The following is a 20,922-nucleotide window of genomic DNA, read 5'->3' on the forward strand; positions in this document are numbered from 1 at the left end:
GAAAGGCCCGACTTTCTTTAATTTTCTAATTACTCTTGTAAGCATCAAAATTACAGTTATTTGCAAATTCATTCATTTATTTTTATTATTTTGAAGTAACAAAAATTAGGGCAACAGAAGTAAACCACAATACTAAATTTCACTTATTGAAATTTAGACAAGCTGTCTTTGGTTTAGTCCTCTTTTTGTGTATTGGCTTTTTAGGCGAATGGTGCTAGCACGGTTTCCCACATTGTCTGGACTGCTTAATAACCCTGGGTTACCTTCTGGCTTCAACATGGCAAGCTCTGCTTCGTGTGAAGGCTTTTCAGAACAGCAGACAAGCTTTCTAAGTGCACGTGTAATGGGGAGTAATCAGACTGGTAAGCAATAATACATATAGAAAATAAGAATATTACTCTCCTTAAACTTTTCGAAGAATAGAAAAAGTCTTCTTATTCTAATCTACTTACCTGCATGGTTAAGGTGTTTTATGTTGTGAGTTAAAAGATATAAAAGAAACAGAGTAATTCTTACTGTTGAATTGGTTTTAGCAGTGCAGTAGACTCCTAATTAATAAATAATCAACTGCTCTTGGTTATCTGTAAATTGGTGTACATTATCAAAACGTTATACTACAGTTAACACTAAAACCTTCATTTAACCCTTCATTCATTGCTATACAATGATCTGTGTGCCATCATATCTGCAGAAGAGTCAGTGAAGAGGACACACAGGTCCAGCATATATTATAAAATAAAATAGATATAATTTCTGGAAAAAATACCTGAGTTCATGTTGGTTGTTTCTATCTTCTGTCTTCTATTTATCTTGCTTGATTTTGTTTATCTAACTGATAAAGACTGTAAATTTTGATGAAGACATACAATATATGTAGAAAATATTTTTATTTTTTTGGCTGGAAGAAATTCAAATCGAACATGTCAGGTCTTTTATCTGTTCATTTAGTAGCCTTTACAAGGACAATCTCTTCTACTGTTTCAGTCTAAAATTTCACAAAGTGATCCACACTTACTAGCATAAAATACATGATCTGAGACTTTCTGATTAGTTATCTCTTTTTTCTTCAGTGAAATGAATGTGTAGCTTTTATGTATTCTCCCTCCTACTAAAGCACTATGTTGGACTCTCTGTGACACCCATATCAAACTCCCTTACTAGGTCAGTTCCACTTCTGAGGTCTGGCACTATGATACTGTACTCCTTAGAGTAAAGGGGTGCTCAAACCATTGTTGAGGGCCAGAGCCTAGACAATATGAAGTCTGTGACAGACCAAAGTAGCTGAGTCAAGGCTTAATTAAGTCAAAGAGAGTAGAGAGTTAGTGCCATCACTTGATTATAAAAGAAGGAGTGGATATTTTGATAATGTTTTCTTAGGTGTACATTATTTTGACTTTTTGGTCGACAATTGATGCATGGGTTTGTCCATCAACATTGGCAAAAGGGAAATATGCTCACTCTCATTGCTGATCAGACAATAAAACTGTGCAAGCGAAGGTGCCTCAGTGTCTGGTATGCAGAAATGAGGGAAGTCATTATTTTGACTTTTTGGTCGACAATTGATGCATGGGTTTGTCCATCAACATTGGCAAAAGTGAAATATGCTCACTCTCATTGCTGATCAGACAATAAAACTGTGCAAGCAAAGGTGTCTCAGTGTCTGGTATGCAGAAATGAGGGAAGTCCACTTGTAGTGGTATCACAGTGAATAACTGACAGGGGAGTGTTGTATATATTTATTAATGCTTTTGTCTCAAATCATGTATTTACTCCCAAACATTAAAAACTTCAAAATGAAACCAACACAACACTAAAATGTAAAGTACAAGAGGAGAGAAGGAAGACAGAAGGGAAGAAGATTTAGAATGAATAAATAAATAAAACCTTGTACAATCAAAAGAGAATCTTTACATGATGGAGAGAGACAGTGTTTTAAACGGAGAATCTCCAAATTTTGCATATATCAGATGAGAGTTGTTGACCAAAGACAAGAGAAAGATGCATTTTGCATATACTCAGAAGTGGTGCTAAGCATACCATTGTAGTCTCCAGATACACACAATAAAATTTGATATGACATGACATATACTGTTTCTACATGTAAACTACTGAGAAGACCTTACCAAAGCAGTATAGTTCCTAGATAAAATAAAAAGACAGTGTACATGCAACCTGTGAGAAGTACTAACCATTAATCCTTATAGTAGGAAATAATAAGAGAACCTGATGTTTGATCATATTAGTAAGTTTCTTTCTTTAAATTAATACAAGGGATTCAGCTGTCATCACTTTATAAATTTCTGTATTCTGAAATTGCTTATATTTATGTTAATCAGAATACAATCTTTACATTATTTGGTTTATGTGTTCCTTACCTTTATCAATTGTTACTATTGTACTGAATAAATAATGTTTTCTCAGATTTGATTGAGTTTTTTTTTCCATCTACAGTAGCATGAATAAGAATTTATATTCATGGAAACATTAATTATTACTCATGCTTGGACTTAGTAAAAATATGTGCAATACCCAGTACATTATTTATTACAGGACAGAAGTACAGAATAAATAATTGGATACAAAAATGAGTAAAATACAACTTATTCAGCAATACTTTAATGGGGCATTGGATATTGTCTGGTAGGAGTCAGGAGAGGAGCCAAGGCTCACAGTTGTAAACTCAGGTTATAGAGATCATTTAACTAAGGAATCCAAAGCATTCAGGCCTCTGTGTTCTTGTGAATCACTGATTTTTGAGCTAGCTGTTAAGGTGATGCAGTGGACCGTGTCATATGAAGAGTAATGATTGTCCACAGTCACTGGACGATCAGCCTTTCTCTCTGACTAGCTGCAGTTTGTGTGCTATCCTGCTTGAATTTTACTGTGAATCTTACATTATGTGTCCAAATCTTTCCATCAAATTGGGACACAGCTCTTGACAGTCTCAATGAGCTTTGCTGTCTTCATCTATGTACATCTCCCAAACCTCTCACTTTCTCTCTTTCTTTGACCTTGTCTGCAATTAGCCTTTTATTTTATGATACTTTATGGAGGGATATCTGTTGAATCAAAGCAACCAGAATATCCACTTTTTCTGTGTCTTTTTCCTGGGCTAGGTAATCATACAAACAGCAGTAACTGCTGACTGCGACATACTTCTGAATTATGTATTAACAATTCAGTAGTGAAGGGCTGTGTATTAGCAAAGGGGAAAAAAGTAAAGATTGTTCCCATGCAAAAAAACAAAATGGTTACTGGCACAATGCTTCAGCTATTTAATCTTCTTCAGATAAAGCCTACGTATCCAAAATGTTGTGCCACTAAGCTTCTCAATTTTTTGGCATGAGATTAAGCTTTGCTTTTTTCTTAATATGTTATATTGCCAAATCTCAATTTATTTTCTATATAGATTCAAATGTCTATCTTAAGTCACGGTGTTAAAATTCTTAAGCAAAGCAATTTTTGAGAAATATTATAGTATACTGCACTACTTAAACTAGCCTGTAATATACTGTATTTATCTACTTATTTATGTCTTGCATCATAAAATTTGAAAAATGTGAAAGCAATATTTATTTTGGTCTTAATTTTTTCAGTGCTTATAATAATTTAGCATGTTCAAGTGTAATATGCATGAATGTAGACATCATTCCCTTCTATAAACACAATTTATGTCTTTTTTATTTGACTTTAGAAAGATCTGAAACATTTGTTCCAACGCGCTTGTTAGAAATGGGTTTCACTGCTGGACATATTTACAAGGCTATGGATGCCACAGGTATGCAACGATATTAAAACACATTTGATCATATTTGATTTAACACATTTATTTTGGTTACACCGCAAGGTTAAGAGTTTTTGGAGATTTGTTTGCATTTTTGTATTTCATTATAATTTTGACGTCTCATACAGTAACTGGATTTTCAGTATTTTAGATCCTTACATGATTATGTATCAGTGCTTATACAAATTGAAAATTAATTGCAAATGCTTTATATATTTTTTAATCTTTGTCTTTCTTGCTTGAAATAATACTAAATGGGACAGTGCTTTCCAAGAGTTTTTTATAGTGACATCCCAATGTCTTCCAAATTTACAAAGGCCTCCCCAGCATAATAGGCCTGTATATTTACATATATGATTGAAAATTGTGAACGGAAGTTGAGAAAAGTAAGCCATCCTTATATTTACAAACCAATTTTTAACAAAATGTTTTCTGCAGTTAGTGACTAAGATATGAATTCATCAAGCATTTGTAAATTTTCTGCATTTCATTCTTTTATACAGTATACTTTTTCCAGTTTTTTTATTATAATCATAACATCGTAATTTTAAGAGCAATTTGAATTTTATGAGAAAGTGAAACTGAATTAGTTGAATTAGTTGAGTTTAGTTGAATTGGTTTAGACCTATGTGTTATTTATTTACTTGCTGCACTGAGTTATAGATTTTTTTTTCTTAATTTAATGTGTTTGAGCAATCACAAGTGATTTTATCTGGGCTTATGTCTCTGACCATTACACTGTGCACATAGAGAATCACATTTTTGTCAGGGCACCCAATTAGGACAGCTCTGATATAGAGACAATTGAAAATGAATAATCTAGGTTAGCAGCATTAAGTTTTTAAGTACACTAATTTTTTTTGTTTGTTTAATATTCTTCTGCTAGGTGTCACTGATGATTCAGATTCACATTCAATTGAAACATTAGCTAGCTGGATGCTAGAGCACCCATTCACTGAAGACCCACAGGTGTTTGAATACCCGTCTGTGGAGATTTCAGGTGAAGGTGAATGTGTTAGTCCAGAGGGTCCAGATTCCTCTGAGCAATATGAATACCCTTCATCCTCCCATGATAGAAACGAGTCTAATGAAAGGTACACTGTATTGTACTTTTCCAGATTTTCTTTTTCATTCTAAATATTGCAAATTAAGTGATTCTTTTGGTCTGTATTTATGATGTTCTTTCACAATTTGTTTTCTACTGGTTGTTTTTCAGCTTAGTTGTTGGATTAGATCAGGTGGAAAGAGAACATTTCCTTGATGTTCATCTTACCAGAAATAGACCTCCTCCAGCTCGCAGACAACGTAACAGCTTAGTGCAAAGGTCAATTCTTAGAAGAGCTGGTAAGATGGCACAATATTATGTCTTTACTGTAATTTATCTAATGCTTAAACATGTATGACATAAATATTGGTGATGTATTACTAAAAAGATTTTTTTAAAAAGCAAAATATTAAAATTACTGATAGTAGCATTTACATCTTAAAATGCCTGTGGTTTTTAAAACTGTAATTCCATCCATAACAATCTGTCAATTTTTAATATTTTTAACAGAAAATACAAAAGGCATTGAAATATTTGCTAATAAGAACATCATAACAGTTTTTATGAAAGCAGGCCATTCAGCCCGGAACAGCTTTTGAAGCTCTATTTACGTAACTTTTACAAAATATTATCAAGTGGAGAATTAAAGGTCGCCATCTTTTTTGTATGTATGCATGGTTTCATTTTTCTAAAATTTATACTTAAGGAGCTGACATATGTGCCCCTAAGGTTATAATTGTAGAATTATTTTTAAAGTAGCCTCTAGCATGCACCATACTAATTCCCTTCATAATTATGAACACTTCTGTCACGACTTTGTTTCCCTCCATTTGCTGAAGCCTAATTATTCAGCTCCTTCAGTCTTCTATATACTCCAAACCCTGCAGTCCTTGAATAAGTCAAATTGCTGTTCTAATGCATTTATATATATTTTTGTAGCGAGACAAAAACACAAAAACTATTTTAGGAAAGGAATCACACAAGCATTGTATACATTAATAGTAACTGCCACTGAAATTTGTACTAAACTCAGTGTGATATATGACCTAACACTCTATTGGTTCTAAATCACATTTGTACATTATCTTGAGTTTAGGACAATGACATGTCCTTTTTGAGTCCAAAGTTTTTCTCATAATGTGTGCTTTCAAGTTTCTGACTCTACCCCCATTGTGTAAGCATAAGTATATTTTTTATTTCCTATTTTTATTTACAATACATTTAATCTACTACATTTCATCCTAAATTTGAAATCTGTTTTGGTCCATCTGTAATGATAGGATATATGATATTCCACCTATTTAGTTTCATCTGTAGATTTAACCAGCTTGTTAATTACATTTTAGTCAAGATTTTATAAATTTGGAAATTCAGTAATCCCTACTTTTCTGTGTTTGGACCAATTTCATACCCACCTACACACTGCATTTTAGTTTGCTTTTCTTTTAGTTTCCACACTAGCTCTCTTAAGTTACCTAATGATATGCTTCAATCTGACCACATATTAGTGAAACACAAACTCTCCTGTGGATATGTAGGTGTTCCTATATTAATTTATTTGAGACATATGTTAAACTTAGGGGACCATATATACTGGCAACATTTGCAACCTTCCTGTCTCAAAGAAGATCCCAAGTGATTTTTTGAAAAGTGTGTTAACGACCCATGAAAATAAAATATTCCTTAAGATGTCAAGGATAAATATTATCTGGGCCAAGTGAATGATTTAGTTGCAGCCTTCTTAATCCAAGTAAATAAATAGGTTTGTTATCTATATATATAAAAATGGAATGGGTGGGTCGTCGGGTGGGCCTTTTTTTCATTCCGTTGAAAGACACGCCCTACTCACTGGACAGTTAAAAACACCAATCAAACTAACGATGACATCAAGTATTACCCAATCAAAAGTAGGAAAGGAGGCATCTTCATAAAATGCGTGTGGGATGATTTGCATGAGACGCTGCTTTAAAAAAAAAATGATAAAAAAAATACGGGATAAATCCCGTCCAGTATTGATTCAAAACGGGACGCGCAATTTCATTCTCAAACGCGGCACGATTCCGTATTTTAAAGGACGGGTGGCAACCCTACAGTGCCAGGTAACCACCCATACAATCACATTGTGATTCAGACTAGGAATGCAATGAATGTAATTACCCCGATCTACATACAAGGCGAAAGTGTTGTAACATTCAAAGATGATGGTTTGGGATAAGTACACCATACAACATAAAAGAGCTTATGAAGCCTTGAACCGAAAAAAGCAACATCTCAGAGATCGTAAAAAAAAAAATAGGAGCTAATGTCGTTTTACTCGCTGTAGATTTTAGTCAAACATTACCAGTTATTTCACGAGGGAGACCAGCACATCAACTCAACGCGTGTTTAAAATCCATGCTTCTCCCACGCTCGGTTATATGTCGCGTGTTCTCGGGTAGGTGCACCAAAAAATGTATACATTTAAGCATGTAATGGGCAAACAAAAAATGAGGTATACCCGAAGGCACAGCAGTAGTACTTAATGTAACTTTACTTCTTAAATGTTAATGTTTTACTGTTTAATAATTTATACGCTTCTTATATGTTGTTCAAATTCTTTTATCAAAATACCACTGACAGCGCAATGCACGATAACATCGAGTGAATACACCATACACATCCGCCCACGGCTGCCCTGCTGTGCGCAGATAGGACTTGATTGTACAATAAAATAAAATAAAGATAAAAAGACTAAAACAATCATCACCCATAAAGCGGATAGTAGACGTGACGTACTATATGTGTACCACATTTCAAGTGTATAGGTGCAACGGTTTGCGAGCTACAGGTCATTTAAAATCCTGGACAGACACACAAATTGCCACGGTAGCAAATTACAGAAGAAGATTTTACTGTTTAATAATTTATATTTATATGAAATGTGCTTCTTATATATTACTTCATATTCTCATATGATAATGATGTTAATGTTTATATTGATTTCTGTGTTATTAAAACTGCATGTATGTGTGTATATGTATATATATATATATATATATATATATATATATATATATATATATATACTAGCAAAATACCCGCGCTTCGCAGCGGAGAAGTAGTGTGTTAAAGAGGTTATGAAAAAAAAAGGAAACATTTTAAAAATAACGTAACATGATTGTCAATGAAAGCCCGTTTCACTCAGTAAGTCTTATGTGTGTGTTTATGTATGTGTGTGTATATATATGTACATGTGTATATGTAGATATGTATATATATGTATATGTATATAAATGTTTATGTGTGTGTGTATATTATATATATAATATATATATATATATATATATATATCTATATATATATATATATATATAAAAGACAGCAACAGTTATAACAATGACAACACAATTACATTGACAATCATGTTACGTTATTTTTAAAATGTTTCCTTTTTTTTTCATAACCTCTTTAACACACTACTTCTCCGCTGCGAAGCGCGGGTATTTTGCTATATATATATATATATATACGAGCTGTATATACCCGGCGTTGCCCGGGGCAGAAGTAACCTAATCGGTCAAACACTTACATATATACCAAAGTAAACCTAATCGGTCAAACAGTTACATATATAAAAAAACCGAACCTAATCGGACAAACAGCTTCATATATACAGAAGTGAACCTAATCGGACAAACAGCTAATCTATATACATAAGCAAACCTAATTGGTCAAACAGTTACATAAATACAAAAGCAAACCTAATCGATGAAACAGCTTCATATATACAGAAGCGAACCTAATTGGTCAAACAGTTATGCATGTGCAGAATAATTTTACAAAGATTATGCGTGTTAACAATCATTAAAAAGAAAAGATTGAGGAACTCTTCTTCTATATGTGATGAAGCTGGATGAAGCTGACTTGACGAAGACGTAGGTGGCATAGATTGGTTTTTCTAAAACAGAAGAAAAAAATGAGTATCTATTATTATTTTAAATTAGAATGAAAATGAGAACCTTCATTAGAGATAGATTATCTGTATTAAAATATGTGCATGAATAAACTTTTGCTAACTCTCTAGCAAAAGTTTATTCATACAAATTGGCATGGGATGGCTTTGTGAAAAAGTAAAAATTAGATAAAAATAAATTGAGAATGCGTACTTCCATTTGACTGAGATTATGTGTAATGATGAAAAAAAAGTTTAGTATGTTTTTTTTTCCATACGGGAAGGATGTAAAACCTTACATAGGCACCCTTCAGCCCGTACTGAAGGGTACTGTCAGATTCTTACTGACTAAAAAACACCCTTTTTATTCCACAGCTACCCCAAAAACCACTATTAGGCATTACTTTGGGGTGGCAGTAGTTTAGTTATGAAACAGCTGGGTCCTGAAAAAAATCTGTCTGATTAGTGGCTTCATCACATATAGAAGAACAGTTCCTCAATCTTTTCTTTTTAATGATTGTTAACACGCATAATGTTTGTAAAATCATTCTGCACATGCATAACTGTTTGACCAATTAGGTTCGCTTCTGTATATATGAAGCTGTTTGATCGATTAGGTTTGCTTTTGTATTTATGTAACTGTTTGACCAATTAGGTTTGCTTATGTATATAGATTAGCTGTTTGTCCGATTAGGTTCGGTTTTTTTATATATGTAACTGTTTGACCGATTAGGTTTATTTTGGTATATATGTAAGTGTTTGACCGATTAGGTTACTTCTGCCCCGGGCAACGCCGGGTATATACAGCTCGTAAAGTCATACAGAGGACTGTGACCAGGAAATGGACAGCAAAGATATGGCATGAATGACATCAAAGTATGCAAGAACCAAAAACAAATCAAAACCAGAGATGTTAACCAGAAGTTGCAGTCAGTGAAGTCAAAGCAAGAGTTTAAAACTGGAATCTTCTTGAAAGTGATTTAAGCTTCCACCAACACTAAAGAAGAAAGATAAAAGGGTTTTAAAGAAGGAGAACAAACAGAGAAGATGTTTGGTGTCACCTCATGTAGGTTTGCCATGATAACACCGTACGTTACACCGACCTCTGTGTTAAATGGCCAGCCATGTAAAGATTATCCCAGTTAATTAGCACTTTATACATTGAAGCACAATGAACTTAAATTTACTAATACTTCTAAAAGAACCAATAGTGGGGATTTTTTTTTGCTTTTTTTTAAAAAGGTATTCATGTTTTTCAGATTCTCCTTCCCCCCAACTGGTGATGCCTGTATTTGATAATGATCAAGTGGACTGGGCAGAGAGAGCAGAAACGCACCCTTTTCCTGCTGAGGAAGAGGCAGAATTAGGATTTATGGATGATCCACAGCCAGAAGAATCCTATGAAGAGATATATACCCCAGAGTTTTCTAATGCTGAAAGGGACACCTTGTGGATGGTTGAGGTAAAAACCAAAACTAAAATGTTATCCATTTATTTTCATAAACTTTTTATTTTATTAAACTACTGAAACAGTGTCTCTTGTCAGTATCTGGAGTAGGGACAATATTTTTCAAGCAGCTCCAAAGTGCTTCTTCTAGATTGTGCGTGGATATTGGCTAAAGCTTGTCAATAATTCTTTCTTTCTTTCTTTCTTTCTTTCTTTCTTTCTTTCTTTCTTTCTTTCTTTCTTTCTATGCATGAAGTATAGTGGAATACATATTTTTTCACAATAGATTGAACACTTACATTGTTCATGCTACATCACTAAACTGAGTTACTGTAAATAGTTTTGAAAGTTGGACCTACAAACGGCAACATGTAGGATCATTTACCAGAAGGTTGTAGCACTCTTCTAGTATAAAGTAATAAGGCTTCAATATAACATGTTTCTTAGACTAAAATATCTGTAATACTAAAACAGCATATGCAGTTCATAGTAATCACAATAAAATAATTTTAGTTTATCATTCGTAAGATTCTTTTAGGAAGTGAAACATTAATGCAATCAGTTTCCTTTAATGGTACAGGAAGGAGAGAATCAGCAAGGGACGACAGAGATGGTGGAGTGTGAACTCTGTGAAACTTTGACATTACAGTTTAATAGCCATATGAAAAGGTACCATCCTGGATGTGGACAAAATGCAGGCCACCGTGGATATCGTAGCTATGGCTCATATGTTGATGGCTGGTTTGGGGGAGAGTGTGGCTCAGGAAGTCCTTATTACCTCATGTGTATAAACTGCAGAGAAAAATACCTTGCTGCCAAATCAGGAGGCAGCCACAGCAAAACTAGCAAGTAAGTACCTAAAAAAGTATATTTGTTTACAATCAAACAGCAATAGTTCATTGGGAGTTAATAAGCATTGATTCTTTTGATGAATTATAGCATTTAAACTAACCTCCCATACAGTGTATTAGGATTCTGCTGATACAATTGTCATCAATGAATATTAGAGTAATTTTGATGAGAACAGGCCATTCATCCCAGTAAACTTGTCATTCCTAATCAGCTAACTTCTCTACAATGGCATGTCACGTTAGACATTACTCTTAGGTGTATAATCACAAATTATTATATTTCTGCTGTGGAAAAGTTTTATAAAGGTAACCAGTTCAAACATGATCAACTAAAATTAGCTGTCACTAATGTGGAAGCCCTTTATTCCATTATTTGTTCCATGAATGTGATATTAAGAAAATATTAATGCACTTATTTCATTTTTACTGTATTTTAGAATAAAGGTCTTGGCCTCTGATTTGATTGGAAGAGCAGATAATAGTTTTGATGGTAAGCAATGCTGTTAATTGATGGTAAGCAGCGCTATTAACTTTATCCATTTCTACATCTGTAAGATACTCAGGCCCGGCTCTAGGGTTTCATTTATCCAGCCTAATCCCTCCACCTATGCTGTTTGGTATGCTGTTACTTGTTGGAGTTTTGGAACATTATCACACCCTGTCCCTCCTAATATTTTAGATGTTCCCCTTATCCTTTTGTTCTGGAGCCAGGGCTGAAGATATTGTCTATTAGACAGCATAAAATGATCCTTTTAATTTATTACTGTAGAATACTATAACTTATTACTTATTTTCCTGGACACAGTCTGGGAAACAACTGCATTAATCTGATAAAAATTAAATAATAAAAATATTCTGAATGAACAATAACTGTAAAATGTGGCAGTAAAATATCCCTCTCAAATCTTATACTTGATCTTAATGTATGTGATTACATGTAAAAAGTGAAAGGTTAATGTCTAATGAATTAGTTAACAAGAAATATGAGAGTGCAATACAGTATGTGCTGCCTCAGTGGTCATTGCAGTTGTACTATTATTGTTTTCTATGTATGTTTCAGTTAAATGACATATATGAAACATAATCAATTATATTAATTTGAAGGTTAAACATACCAGAGCCAAGCTCAAAGCATCAGGGATAAAAATTCAAATGCAGATGTATTTGGTGTCCCTGCATTAAGGACACACATGCATACGTGTAATTAGCATCTTCAAGACAAGTAAGCAATACTGCAGATCTTTGATATGTGGGAGGAAAAAAACTGAGTGTCTAGGGAAGAATCCTACCACATACAGTGATAATATTCAAAATCCAAACAGACAGTGACCAGGTACCAGATTCAAACCCAGTCAGTTAGTGCCATGAAGTGACCAAAACATCACATATCATATAGTAAATTTTATAAATAAATATTATATAATGCAACAAACCAGTTTAATTATTATTATATAATGCAACAAACCAGTTTAATTTTTCTCCATTTCAGATTTTATAAATAAATAATATATAATGCAACAAACCAGTTTATTTATTCTCCATTTCACGTTTCACTTAGCTACTGCCTCAGCACTGCTCTATAAGCCATTGTAACATAGACGGTTTGAAGCTGAGGGTTGCATGCACTACTATTTTCTACATATTGACAGCATTTTCATTTTTGTGATGTCATTTCTGTTTTCTGGCATACATTTTCATTGTGAGTTTTGGTTCATTTCATGTACCCTTTTTCTAATGTTTCACACCGTCCCCTATTGATGTTAATTTCACATGCTCATTTTTTTAAGTTAATTTCATTCACACACTTTTTGGTGTTTATTTCATAAATTCATTTTTTAATAATTTCACTCAGTATTTTTTTTATGTAGATTTAATTAATCATTTTTTATTTTCAAGGATAGTCTCCAGCATCCTCCTGTGACCCTGTTCAGGACCACGCGGGTTAGAAAATGACTGACTAATTTTTTATTTTATAAACCTACAACTGTTTTAATCATTCTCAAAAATAGTCCTGAAATTTTATTTGCTTTGCATGGACAGCTGAACAATTTCTAACATGAATAAAATTTGGACATATCTCTCTATTATAAAAAAAATCTTGGAACAAGACGAAACGTGATCTTTTGAAGAGAGACACTTTCACGTCCCGCGAGACAGTCAAGTCACATCATGCTTAAAACCTTTGGAAGCAAGTCCCGCTCTACTTACAACCATTTTCAAACAAGACCACGGTCATCTAACCTCTCAGTTGTTGTAATGCTTTTGGCAGACACACTTCCTGTGCTCTCAGCTCTTAAAAATTTTATAAAGTAGAACATCGTAAAGAATTCGAAAACATTGGCGTGACACACATGCAGAGCAGGTTAGAGATGATGGAAGTAGGGAAATTCGAAAGACTCAAAAAAATTATAGTAAAGATTCGCATTCGTGCAAACAAATGGAAAATATTACTCGGTAAAATAACGGAACAGCAAAAAGAAATTGAATAGTGTTTGAGGATGTCTGGGGGAGACAAGGCAGTGAGACAAAAGGACAGCTACTGTACAGGCTTTTAAACGTGGGGGGAGGGAGTTGGCGAGCGAAGCCCCCTAGTTTATAATGAGAGAAACGTCTGTCTTCCATGCTAGGATATAATGTTGACTGACATCCACAAGAGAGCTGCAGCATACAATGAACAAAGGCAACAAGAAGCACAAAGAAAGAGAAACATAAGGGCTAGTATTTCAAATGAACAGAGGTTCATTAATGCACATTGTGATCAAGACAGAAGGACTTTCCATTGTAGCCTTGTGCCAGTTTTAATAAACGAGTGTTTCACTACCCTAGTCCTTAAAAAGGAGCTCTGTTTTCATATACTATGGGAAATTGTAAAGTTTGCTAACCAACTAATACCTCCATTTATCATTCCCTTCATGGCCAAAATTTTTAATTATTCTTGTGAAAACAATACTTTACAGTTAATACTCACTAGCCAATTTATATGCAATCTGTATGCTTAGATAGATAGATGGATAGATAGATAGAATTAGGAGATCTCCCACCTCTTACCCAAGACTTTTATGTATGAAACCTATACCAACCCACAAAATAAACAAACTGATCTGAGATTCTTCAACAAGCAAATTATGTTAATTCCCTAAGAATAGATAGCTCAGGAACTTGCAGAGTTATATGCATGAAAGAGGATTGTATTTCACTTAAAATTTTCAGATGCTTTTTATTTATTATTTGATAATCAACTTTTATGTAAAAAAAACTCACTTAATCCCCAAAGACCTGAGTATTATGCTGATTCTAAGCCTGTGTTTCACTAGTTTTTAAAGGGATGACAGAACAATATCCCTTTAGACATTGTTCTATGATTTGATTTTTTCTGTGGCAGCTTTTTCTTTCTTAGTTTTAAATATTTCTAGGGAAAGGGTCAGTGGTCACCCCACCATACCCAGAAAAGCTTTTGTGAAATTTTAAAGATTGTTTATTTAACAGTTTTGTTAATTATGATTTTTTTTATTATATTATTTTGCATTATTACGTTTTATATTGTGCGTTACATTTTATTCTTCTTGCAACTTTATATAATGCTAGCTAAGTTAATCTACATGTAACCATGTTTCAGAGGAATGTGAGCTGCTTGACAAAGAAGACAATGGTAGACTTACAGGACTAGAGGAATTTGGATTCCTTGCTGAACGATTTGGACTGGGAGAGAAAAAACTGATTCCTGATGCAGTCCCTTTCATAGAGCAGGATCCATTAGGTTCCTCGTTTACTAGAGCTATGAACCCTGACCATATGTACCTTCTTAAAGGTGAATACTTTTTAATTCAATTCTGTTTAAAACAAAGATTTTAATTGTCTGATATCAGGTGAACACTATTGTGTAATTCATTCATTAGACATTATTTTAACAGCCTGAATATTGAAATGTGCTTAATTTTAGAAATTACTTTACAGTGGTTGTATTATTGCCTGTCTTTACAGATCCTTGTGCTGTGGAAGACAATTTATCTAATAGAAATTTAACACTGGGAGAGCAAGCCAGTGCTCTCAGGAATCCCAAGGATCGTCTATTAGCTCTTAAACGGATTGTGTGTGCTACTCAAATTGTTCTAGCACACAGAATTGTTCTGAATGCTTTATCACGAATTTCTGCAAGGTGACCAACATAAAATATCAATATCAGTGTGAGGAGAAAAAGCTGCTAATGGCCCAGATATACCATTAGACATTTCTTGGACTCTGCTATTATTTATATGTAGTGTATTATTTACCAAAGTTTTTTTTTAATTTGTTTTAAGATATTTTGAGATATCCAAAGATAGTTTTAGTAAATTAATTAATTTTGCAACTTTTATAAAACTAATATTGTAGTTGTAAAAAATACTCATTATGTTGTATAGAAGGAGACTGTATTAAGTACTGTGAGTTGTCTCAGTTTGTTAACCTTAAAATTTACAGCATTACTCACAGTTTGCTAACTTTAAAAACTATGTGTATTCAGTTCCTTGAAGTAAACAGCTACAAAGAATTATTCACACTAACCCACTGAAGGTTTTCTCTTCCAGGTGCTGACGGTTTGTTATACCTGGCAGTAGAAATAGGGGAAAATTTCATAGCAGCTCTCTCAACACAGACTGTTGAGAACATTATGGAACTGTTTAGATTATTTGTTTTATAATTTAACACTGTCTGTAAAGTATTAGTTCAGAGTGTTACATGTGCAGTAAAATTAAGTTTTGTTAAACTTTATTATCGTTTTATCTGTGAAATGCATTGTTTGTTACATATTTTGTATTACATTTTATTCTTTTTCCTTTTCTTGATTTTAGTAATTTTGCATGTAGCCAATTCACAGATCTGGAAGCCCTTGGCCTTGCAAATATTCGAACTTTAGTAAGGTTAATGTGCCTTTCAGCAGCAGGAAGAGTCCATGCCAACTTGGAAGGTTTTCGATTTGGCCATGGTTCAGCATTTCTTACGTTTCTCACTTCAGCCATTGACACCCTAATATCAAATAGCCCCTCTGCATACCGAGAGCTGGTTGATATATGTACACAGGTAAAAATTAAGATTATTTTCATTGATTACAGTAAGATATGTCAAAAACAATTAGTGTTTTATTAATTTACTTTATAATATCAAAATAAATAAATAAACAGATGCATACAGTAATCATGGGCGGCACGGTGGCGCAGTGGGTAGCGCTGCTGCCTCGCAGTTGGGAGATCTGGGGACCTGGGTTCGATTCCGGGTCCTCCCTGCGTGGAGTTTGCATGTTCTCCCCGTGTCTGCGTGGGTTTCCTCCGGGCGCTCCGGTTTCCTCCCACATTCCAAAGACATGCAGGTTGGGTGGATTGGCGATTCTAAATTGGCCCTAGTGTGTGCTTGGTGTGTGGGTGTGTTTGTGTGTGTCCTGCGGTGGGTTGGCACCCTGCCCAGGATTGTTTCCTGCCTTGTGCCCTGTGTTGGCTGGGATTGGCTCCAGCAGACCCCCGTGACCCTGTGTTCGGATTCAGCGGGTTGGTTAATGGATGGATGGATACAGTAATCATTAAGTGATAGTTTCATAGTTTGACACTAAAGAAGAATGAACAGTGTTGTGGAAGTTCACACCTCACAAGAACTAGCTCAAAGTTCAGTTCACTCAGATTAAAAAGAATAAATTCATATTTATAGCTCACCATTTCAATTTTGAGCTAGTTCATGTTCATTTCATTTTGTATTTTTAAGGAGTGAGAATAAATGAGCCATGAGTTGACTTTTTTCAATTGTGCATGCCTTACAGTGTTCTTGAATACAATACAATAATTATGAAGACTTTTTGATTTAAATAAACTTTATTGAGTTATACCCATACAACAAACACGTATAACCATATATGCTAATATCCTCCCAGTAAAAAAAGAAAGTAAATAGATGCAAGTATAATTTGCATCTATAAATTACCGCTCTATTTCCAACCGTGTGACAGAAACGGTGACTGTGGAACCAGCATGTAGGTGAACTAACCTATTTCGCTGCCGGTCAAAATTCGCGTCACATATTGCATGTCCAATGGGGAAAAATATTAAGTGGCCTCGCGAAGTATTACATTTTCCAAAAAGCGAAAGTGGACCTTCACCACTTGCTAGTGTCAGCGGGGGTGCAGCTTAAGCACAAGCAAGCAGACACAGACAGTGCCTATTTGATTTTACATTATTTTTTCCGAATACAAATTAATGGTAAAAAAAAAAAATTAGGACTATTTGTGCTTATCCGAATACCGGATACCCCTACATTACAGGGTAAGACAAAAAATTTAATCTGGACCTAAACCAAATCCAGAATGTCACATAAAACTGAACTAGATTATGTTATGTTCACCGTTCTTAGAAATATGACCTTGTTCAATGAACGCTCCTTTTTGAACTAGTTCATGCACAACACTGGGAATGAAGGTGGTCGGCAGCATTCCAATGCTGTATGTTATAGATGCAGGAAATATGACTGCTTGGATATGTATAATTGTTTAGTATCACTGTATCAAACTGACAAAGAAAATACTTCTGACACATGAAGATGTGTGCCATTGTGCACAAAAACTAACATGTCTTTGTGTGCCTTTTTCACATCTTTTTGTCAAGCAGTTGATTTCACTGTTATGAAACTGTTCCAAGGTGAAAGTAAAGGAACAATTAATTTACTCAGGAAAGAACTACACATAGGGATAATTAGTCTTAATGATTAGCAACTGAAGCAGCTCCTATGTGTCAAATTATGTTATTATCATACAGGCACCAAAACGTGCCTTTGGAACATCTAACTGAATATTGTGTAAGTTCTTCTGCAAGTAATCAGTTGTCTGTGGAGGGTGTAGAGTAAATGTTCGTGTTGCAGGATATCACAAACATTCTCCTTTGATGACAGAGAAATGTCATAGTCAGATTTTTTGTCATTAGGCTAATAAAATGTATTGAGGATATAAATAAATTAATACATTAACCTAAATTCCTATTTGTCTGTGCAATTTGTGTCTGGCATTCTTTTGGCATCAGTTTTGTAGGGGTTTCTGTAACATATTTGTTATATCATAGATGTTATTGTGAAGTAAATTATTTTGAGTTTAAATGAAAAATGTTATGTAAAGTTTAGGTTTATAAAGAAGTTGTTGGTTGCACAGTAAATTAATACTTTCATTTTTCAATTTTCCATTTATTGTGTTGTCATTTTTTACTTTAGGTAATATTATATTTAAGTTTTAATGTAGTATGTGGCTTTATTAATTGAGCAAACACAATAATTAGTATAAAAGTAGGGAAGGTGCAATGCTGTCCATAAGCTCTTTGGCTACATTTAGGTGTATTGCCTCGCGCATTAAATCCATGATTTAATGCATCTTGTTTTAGTAAACTTGGAATGAAATCTACTTGGTTCAAGATTTCCTTTAATTAATATTAATAAGAGATGTAAACACAGACAATGGACATAATCTTTTGAATCACAAATAAGTTTAACCAAATCCTTTGTTTTTGCACTTTAATACCACAGAATCTCTTCTGTCTACTGGCTGTCTCAGCTTTCATTTTAGCTGATGGAAGCATTCTAAGATAAAATGAACCAGATTAGCTTTGTTTCTCACACAAATCCTTTTTTCTTTACAATTATGTTGGTATTGCTCTCTGTGCAGCTGGTGAGGTATTGGGAAAGCGCTAGCTTATGTTTTTTTTTTGTATTTTTGCACCAGAAAAGAAATAAATAATCTACAGTTAACCTGGTCTTACACTTTTTGAAAAGAAAACAAACATACTGATTTTCCAAACAATTGTGTTTTTTAACCTTATTTTTGCTGTGCTACATTTATCGTCTTATGCCTGTCAGTAGCCAAATGAAAATTATGTTTACTTATCAGTAATATTGTTGCAGTCTTACTTTAAAAATTCTAACTTTGCTATCCTAGCATAACCATGAAAGGTGAAAAGTATGTTACACAATCAAGTTACCTCTTTATATCGACTTGGTATATGCTAATACATCAAAGAATGCATTACCTAAGCTAAAGTATTGTAACCATTTTATGTCAGCTCTTAAAACACATTTTATACTTTAACTGAACACCAGAATGGGTGCTTTTCCATAAACCATGGCAAAGCTGACTTAACCAGCATCCCTTTTGCTTAGGGTTCCTTTAGTCCCCCTCCAACACTGCCATGATAAACAACTAAGTGTTTTTTCCCTTATGTTGATCATAAATAAAGACTTTGTCTTAAGTCATGTAATAATGTAAATATAATCATAGTACAGTATAATCTGAGCTGAAATAGTTATTAATAAATGCTTAAAACAAGAGATCCATCACAGACCAGCCCTTTTCAGTTCTGGCCAGGAAACACTTCCAAAACAGGCACATAGACTATAGAATAATCTTTCTTTTAATGGTGCATCATAAAGCCTTACTGTCTTAAGTAATTCTTCGAAAAGTAATTTATTTGGAAATACTGACAAAGAAAGACATATCTTACAGTATGCACAATTGTGCAGGCATAGCAAAGTTTATTATTACTGTTATTATTATTATTCTTAATCTTTGAACAGGTTCTACAAATCTGTACTACTGTGACTCCAAATAATGTCTTCAGTGTTTTAAACACATTAGATTCATAGCATGTTCATAATAAATAAATAAATGATGCATTGAATATTATTACAGTAGAGTTTCTATTATGTGCAGGGATATTCAGGTAAAAAAATCATGAATTCACTACTAAAATGATTTTTTAAATGTTGTCATTATCTGATATTTAAATTTATATAATCATGTTCTAGGTTTTTGTGCTTCTGGCTCTGAAATAACTTGTAACGTCTATGAATTAAATTATGTTCTAGTCCAGATTTCACCACTGAATCTATGCACATTAAATCATCTTGTGATCTTTGCGAATAAAGCAGATTGGCAATATTAAATTAGCTCTATTATGTGTTTGTGTGTGTGTAAGTGTGCATGAGTGTATGTGTTCACCCTTCAATGGACCGACACCCTGTCCAGGTGGTGTTTCTGCCTTTAGCCCAGTGTTTGCTGGGAATGGATCCAGCTTCTCAGCGACCCCGCTCTGGGAAAGCAGGTTTGGAAGATTGAATGGATAAATGTTTATCTGCTATCAGCTGACATTACATAATATGTATAGTTGAGTTTTTCTTCTTTTTCATCCGTAGTTCGCTATTCTTACTTTTGTTTTTAAACAGGACCTGATCTCTGCAGCAGCAGGACTGAATATTGGGGCAATTAGTGACCCACAGCAGAAAAAACGCAGTAGTTCAGCTTTCAAGGGATCAACAAAACAGACCAAAGATAAAGCACCTTCGATGTTCTTGGTTACTCAGGCCTTGGTTGTGCTGCTTACAGAAAAGGGAATTCGTCATAGAGGCCCAGAAAAGCAAGAGATGGAGCCTAAAGGTGAGAGGTTGAGGGTTTTAAATCTCAAAATGCTATTACCACATAGTAATCATTATCAAAATCATTAACTGGGCATATATTCATTTTTATTCCAGCAAATAATGAAGCAACTAATTAAGTGCATTTTGAAAATGTTAAATACAAAATATTTATATTTTTTTCAACCGCTAACATACAATAGCAAAACTGAATCATCACATTTGCCTTTTATTTTAGGAAATGATTGCATATTAAAAAACATCAGCCATAGGCCAGCACCTAAACAAAGTATGCAAACCACTGATTTCCTGACCTGTGCATTCCCCTACTGTATACAAAATTAAAGCAGCAGCTAAATGTTTAACCTTATGCAATTACTAGAATCCCTGTTTTAGCTTTTTTTATAATGAGTGAGGTACAGTTCAGAGATAACTAATCCATTTAATGTATTTTTT

General features: G+C 33.9%; 1 protein-coding gene across 6 annotated transcripts in view; it reads left to right on the forward strand.

Moving 5' to 3' along the window:
* The window catches only part of LOC114654402 (probable E3 ubiquitin-protein ligase HERC1), a 195,758-nt gene that overhangs the window by 124,831 nt on the left and 50,005 nt on the right, over positions 1–20,922 (forward strand). For 4 of the 6 annotated variants that reach the window (XM_051930060.1, XM_051930059.1, XM_051930061.1 and 1 more), the window contains 11 exons: positions 205–362; positions 3,695–3,778; positions 4,671–4,878; positions 5,001–5,128; positions 10,020–10,222; positions 10,788–11,056; positions 11,496–11,548; positions 14,675–14,866; positions 15,040–15,214; positions 15,888–16,116; positions 20,278–20,488. In XM_051930060.1, coding sequence (XP_051786020.1) covers positions 205–362; positions 3,695–3,778; positions 4,671–4,878; positions 5,001–5,128; positions 10,020–10,222; positions 10,788–11,056; positions 11,496–11,548; positions 14,675–14,866; positions 15,040–15,214; positions 15,888–16,116; positions 20,278–20,488 — 1,910 coding nt within the window. The remainder of the gene's footprint in view (positions 1–204; positions 363–3,694; positions 3,779–4,670; positions 4,879–5,000; positions 5,129–10,019; positions 10,223–10,787; positions 11,057–11,495; positions 11,549–14,674; positions 14,867–15,039; positions 15,215–15,887; positions 16,117–20,277; positions 20,489–20,922) is intronic. The other 2 variants (XM_051930063.1, XM_051930064.1) reach the window with 1 other exon arrangement.

This window comes from Erpetoichthys calabaricus, chromosome 7 (assembly GCF_900747795.2).
Source record: "Erpetoichthys calabaricus chromosome 7, fErpCal1.3, whole genome shotgun sequence".
In the NCBI taxonomy this organism is placed as follows: domain Eukaryota; kingdom Metazoa; phylum Chordata; class Cladistia; order Polypteriformes; family Polypteridae; genus Erpetoichthys; species Erpetoichthys calabaricus.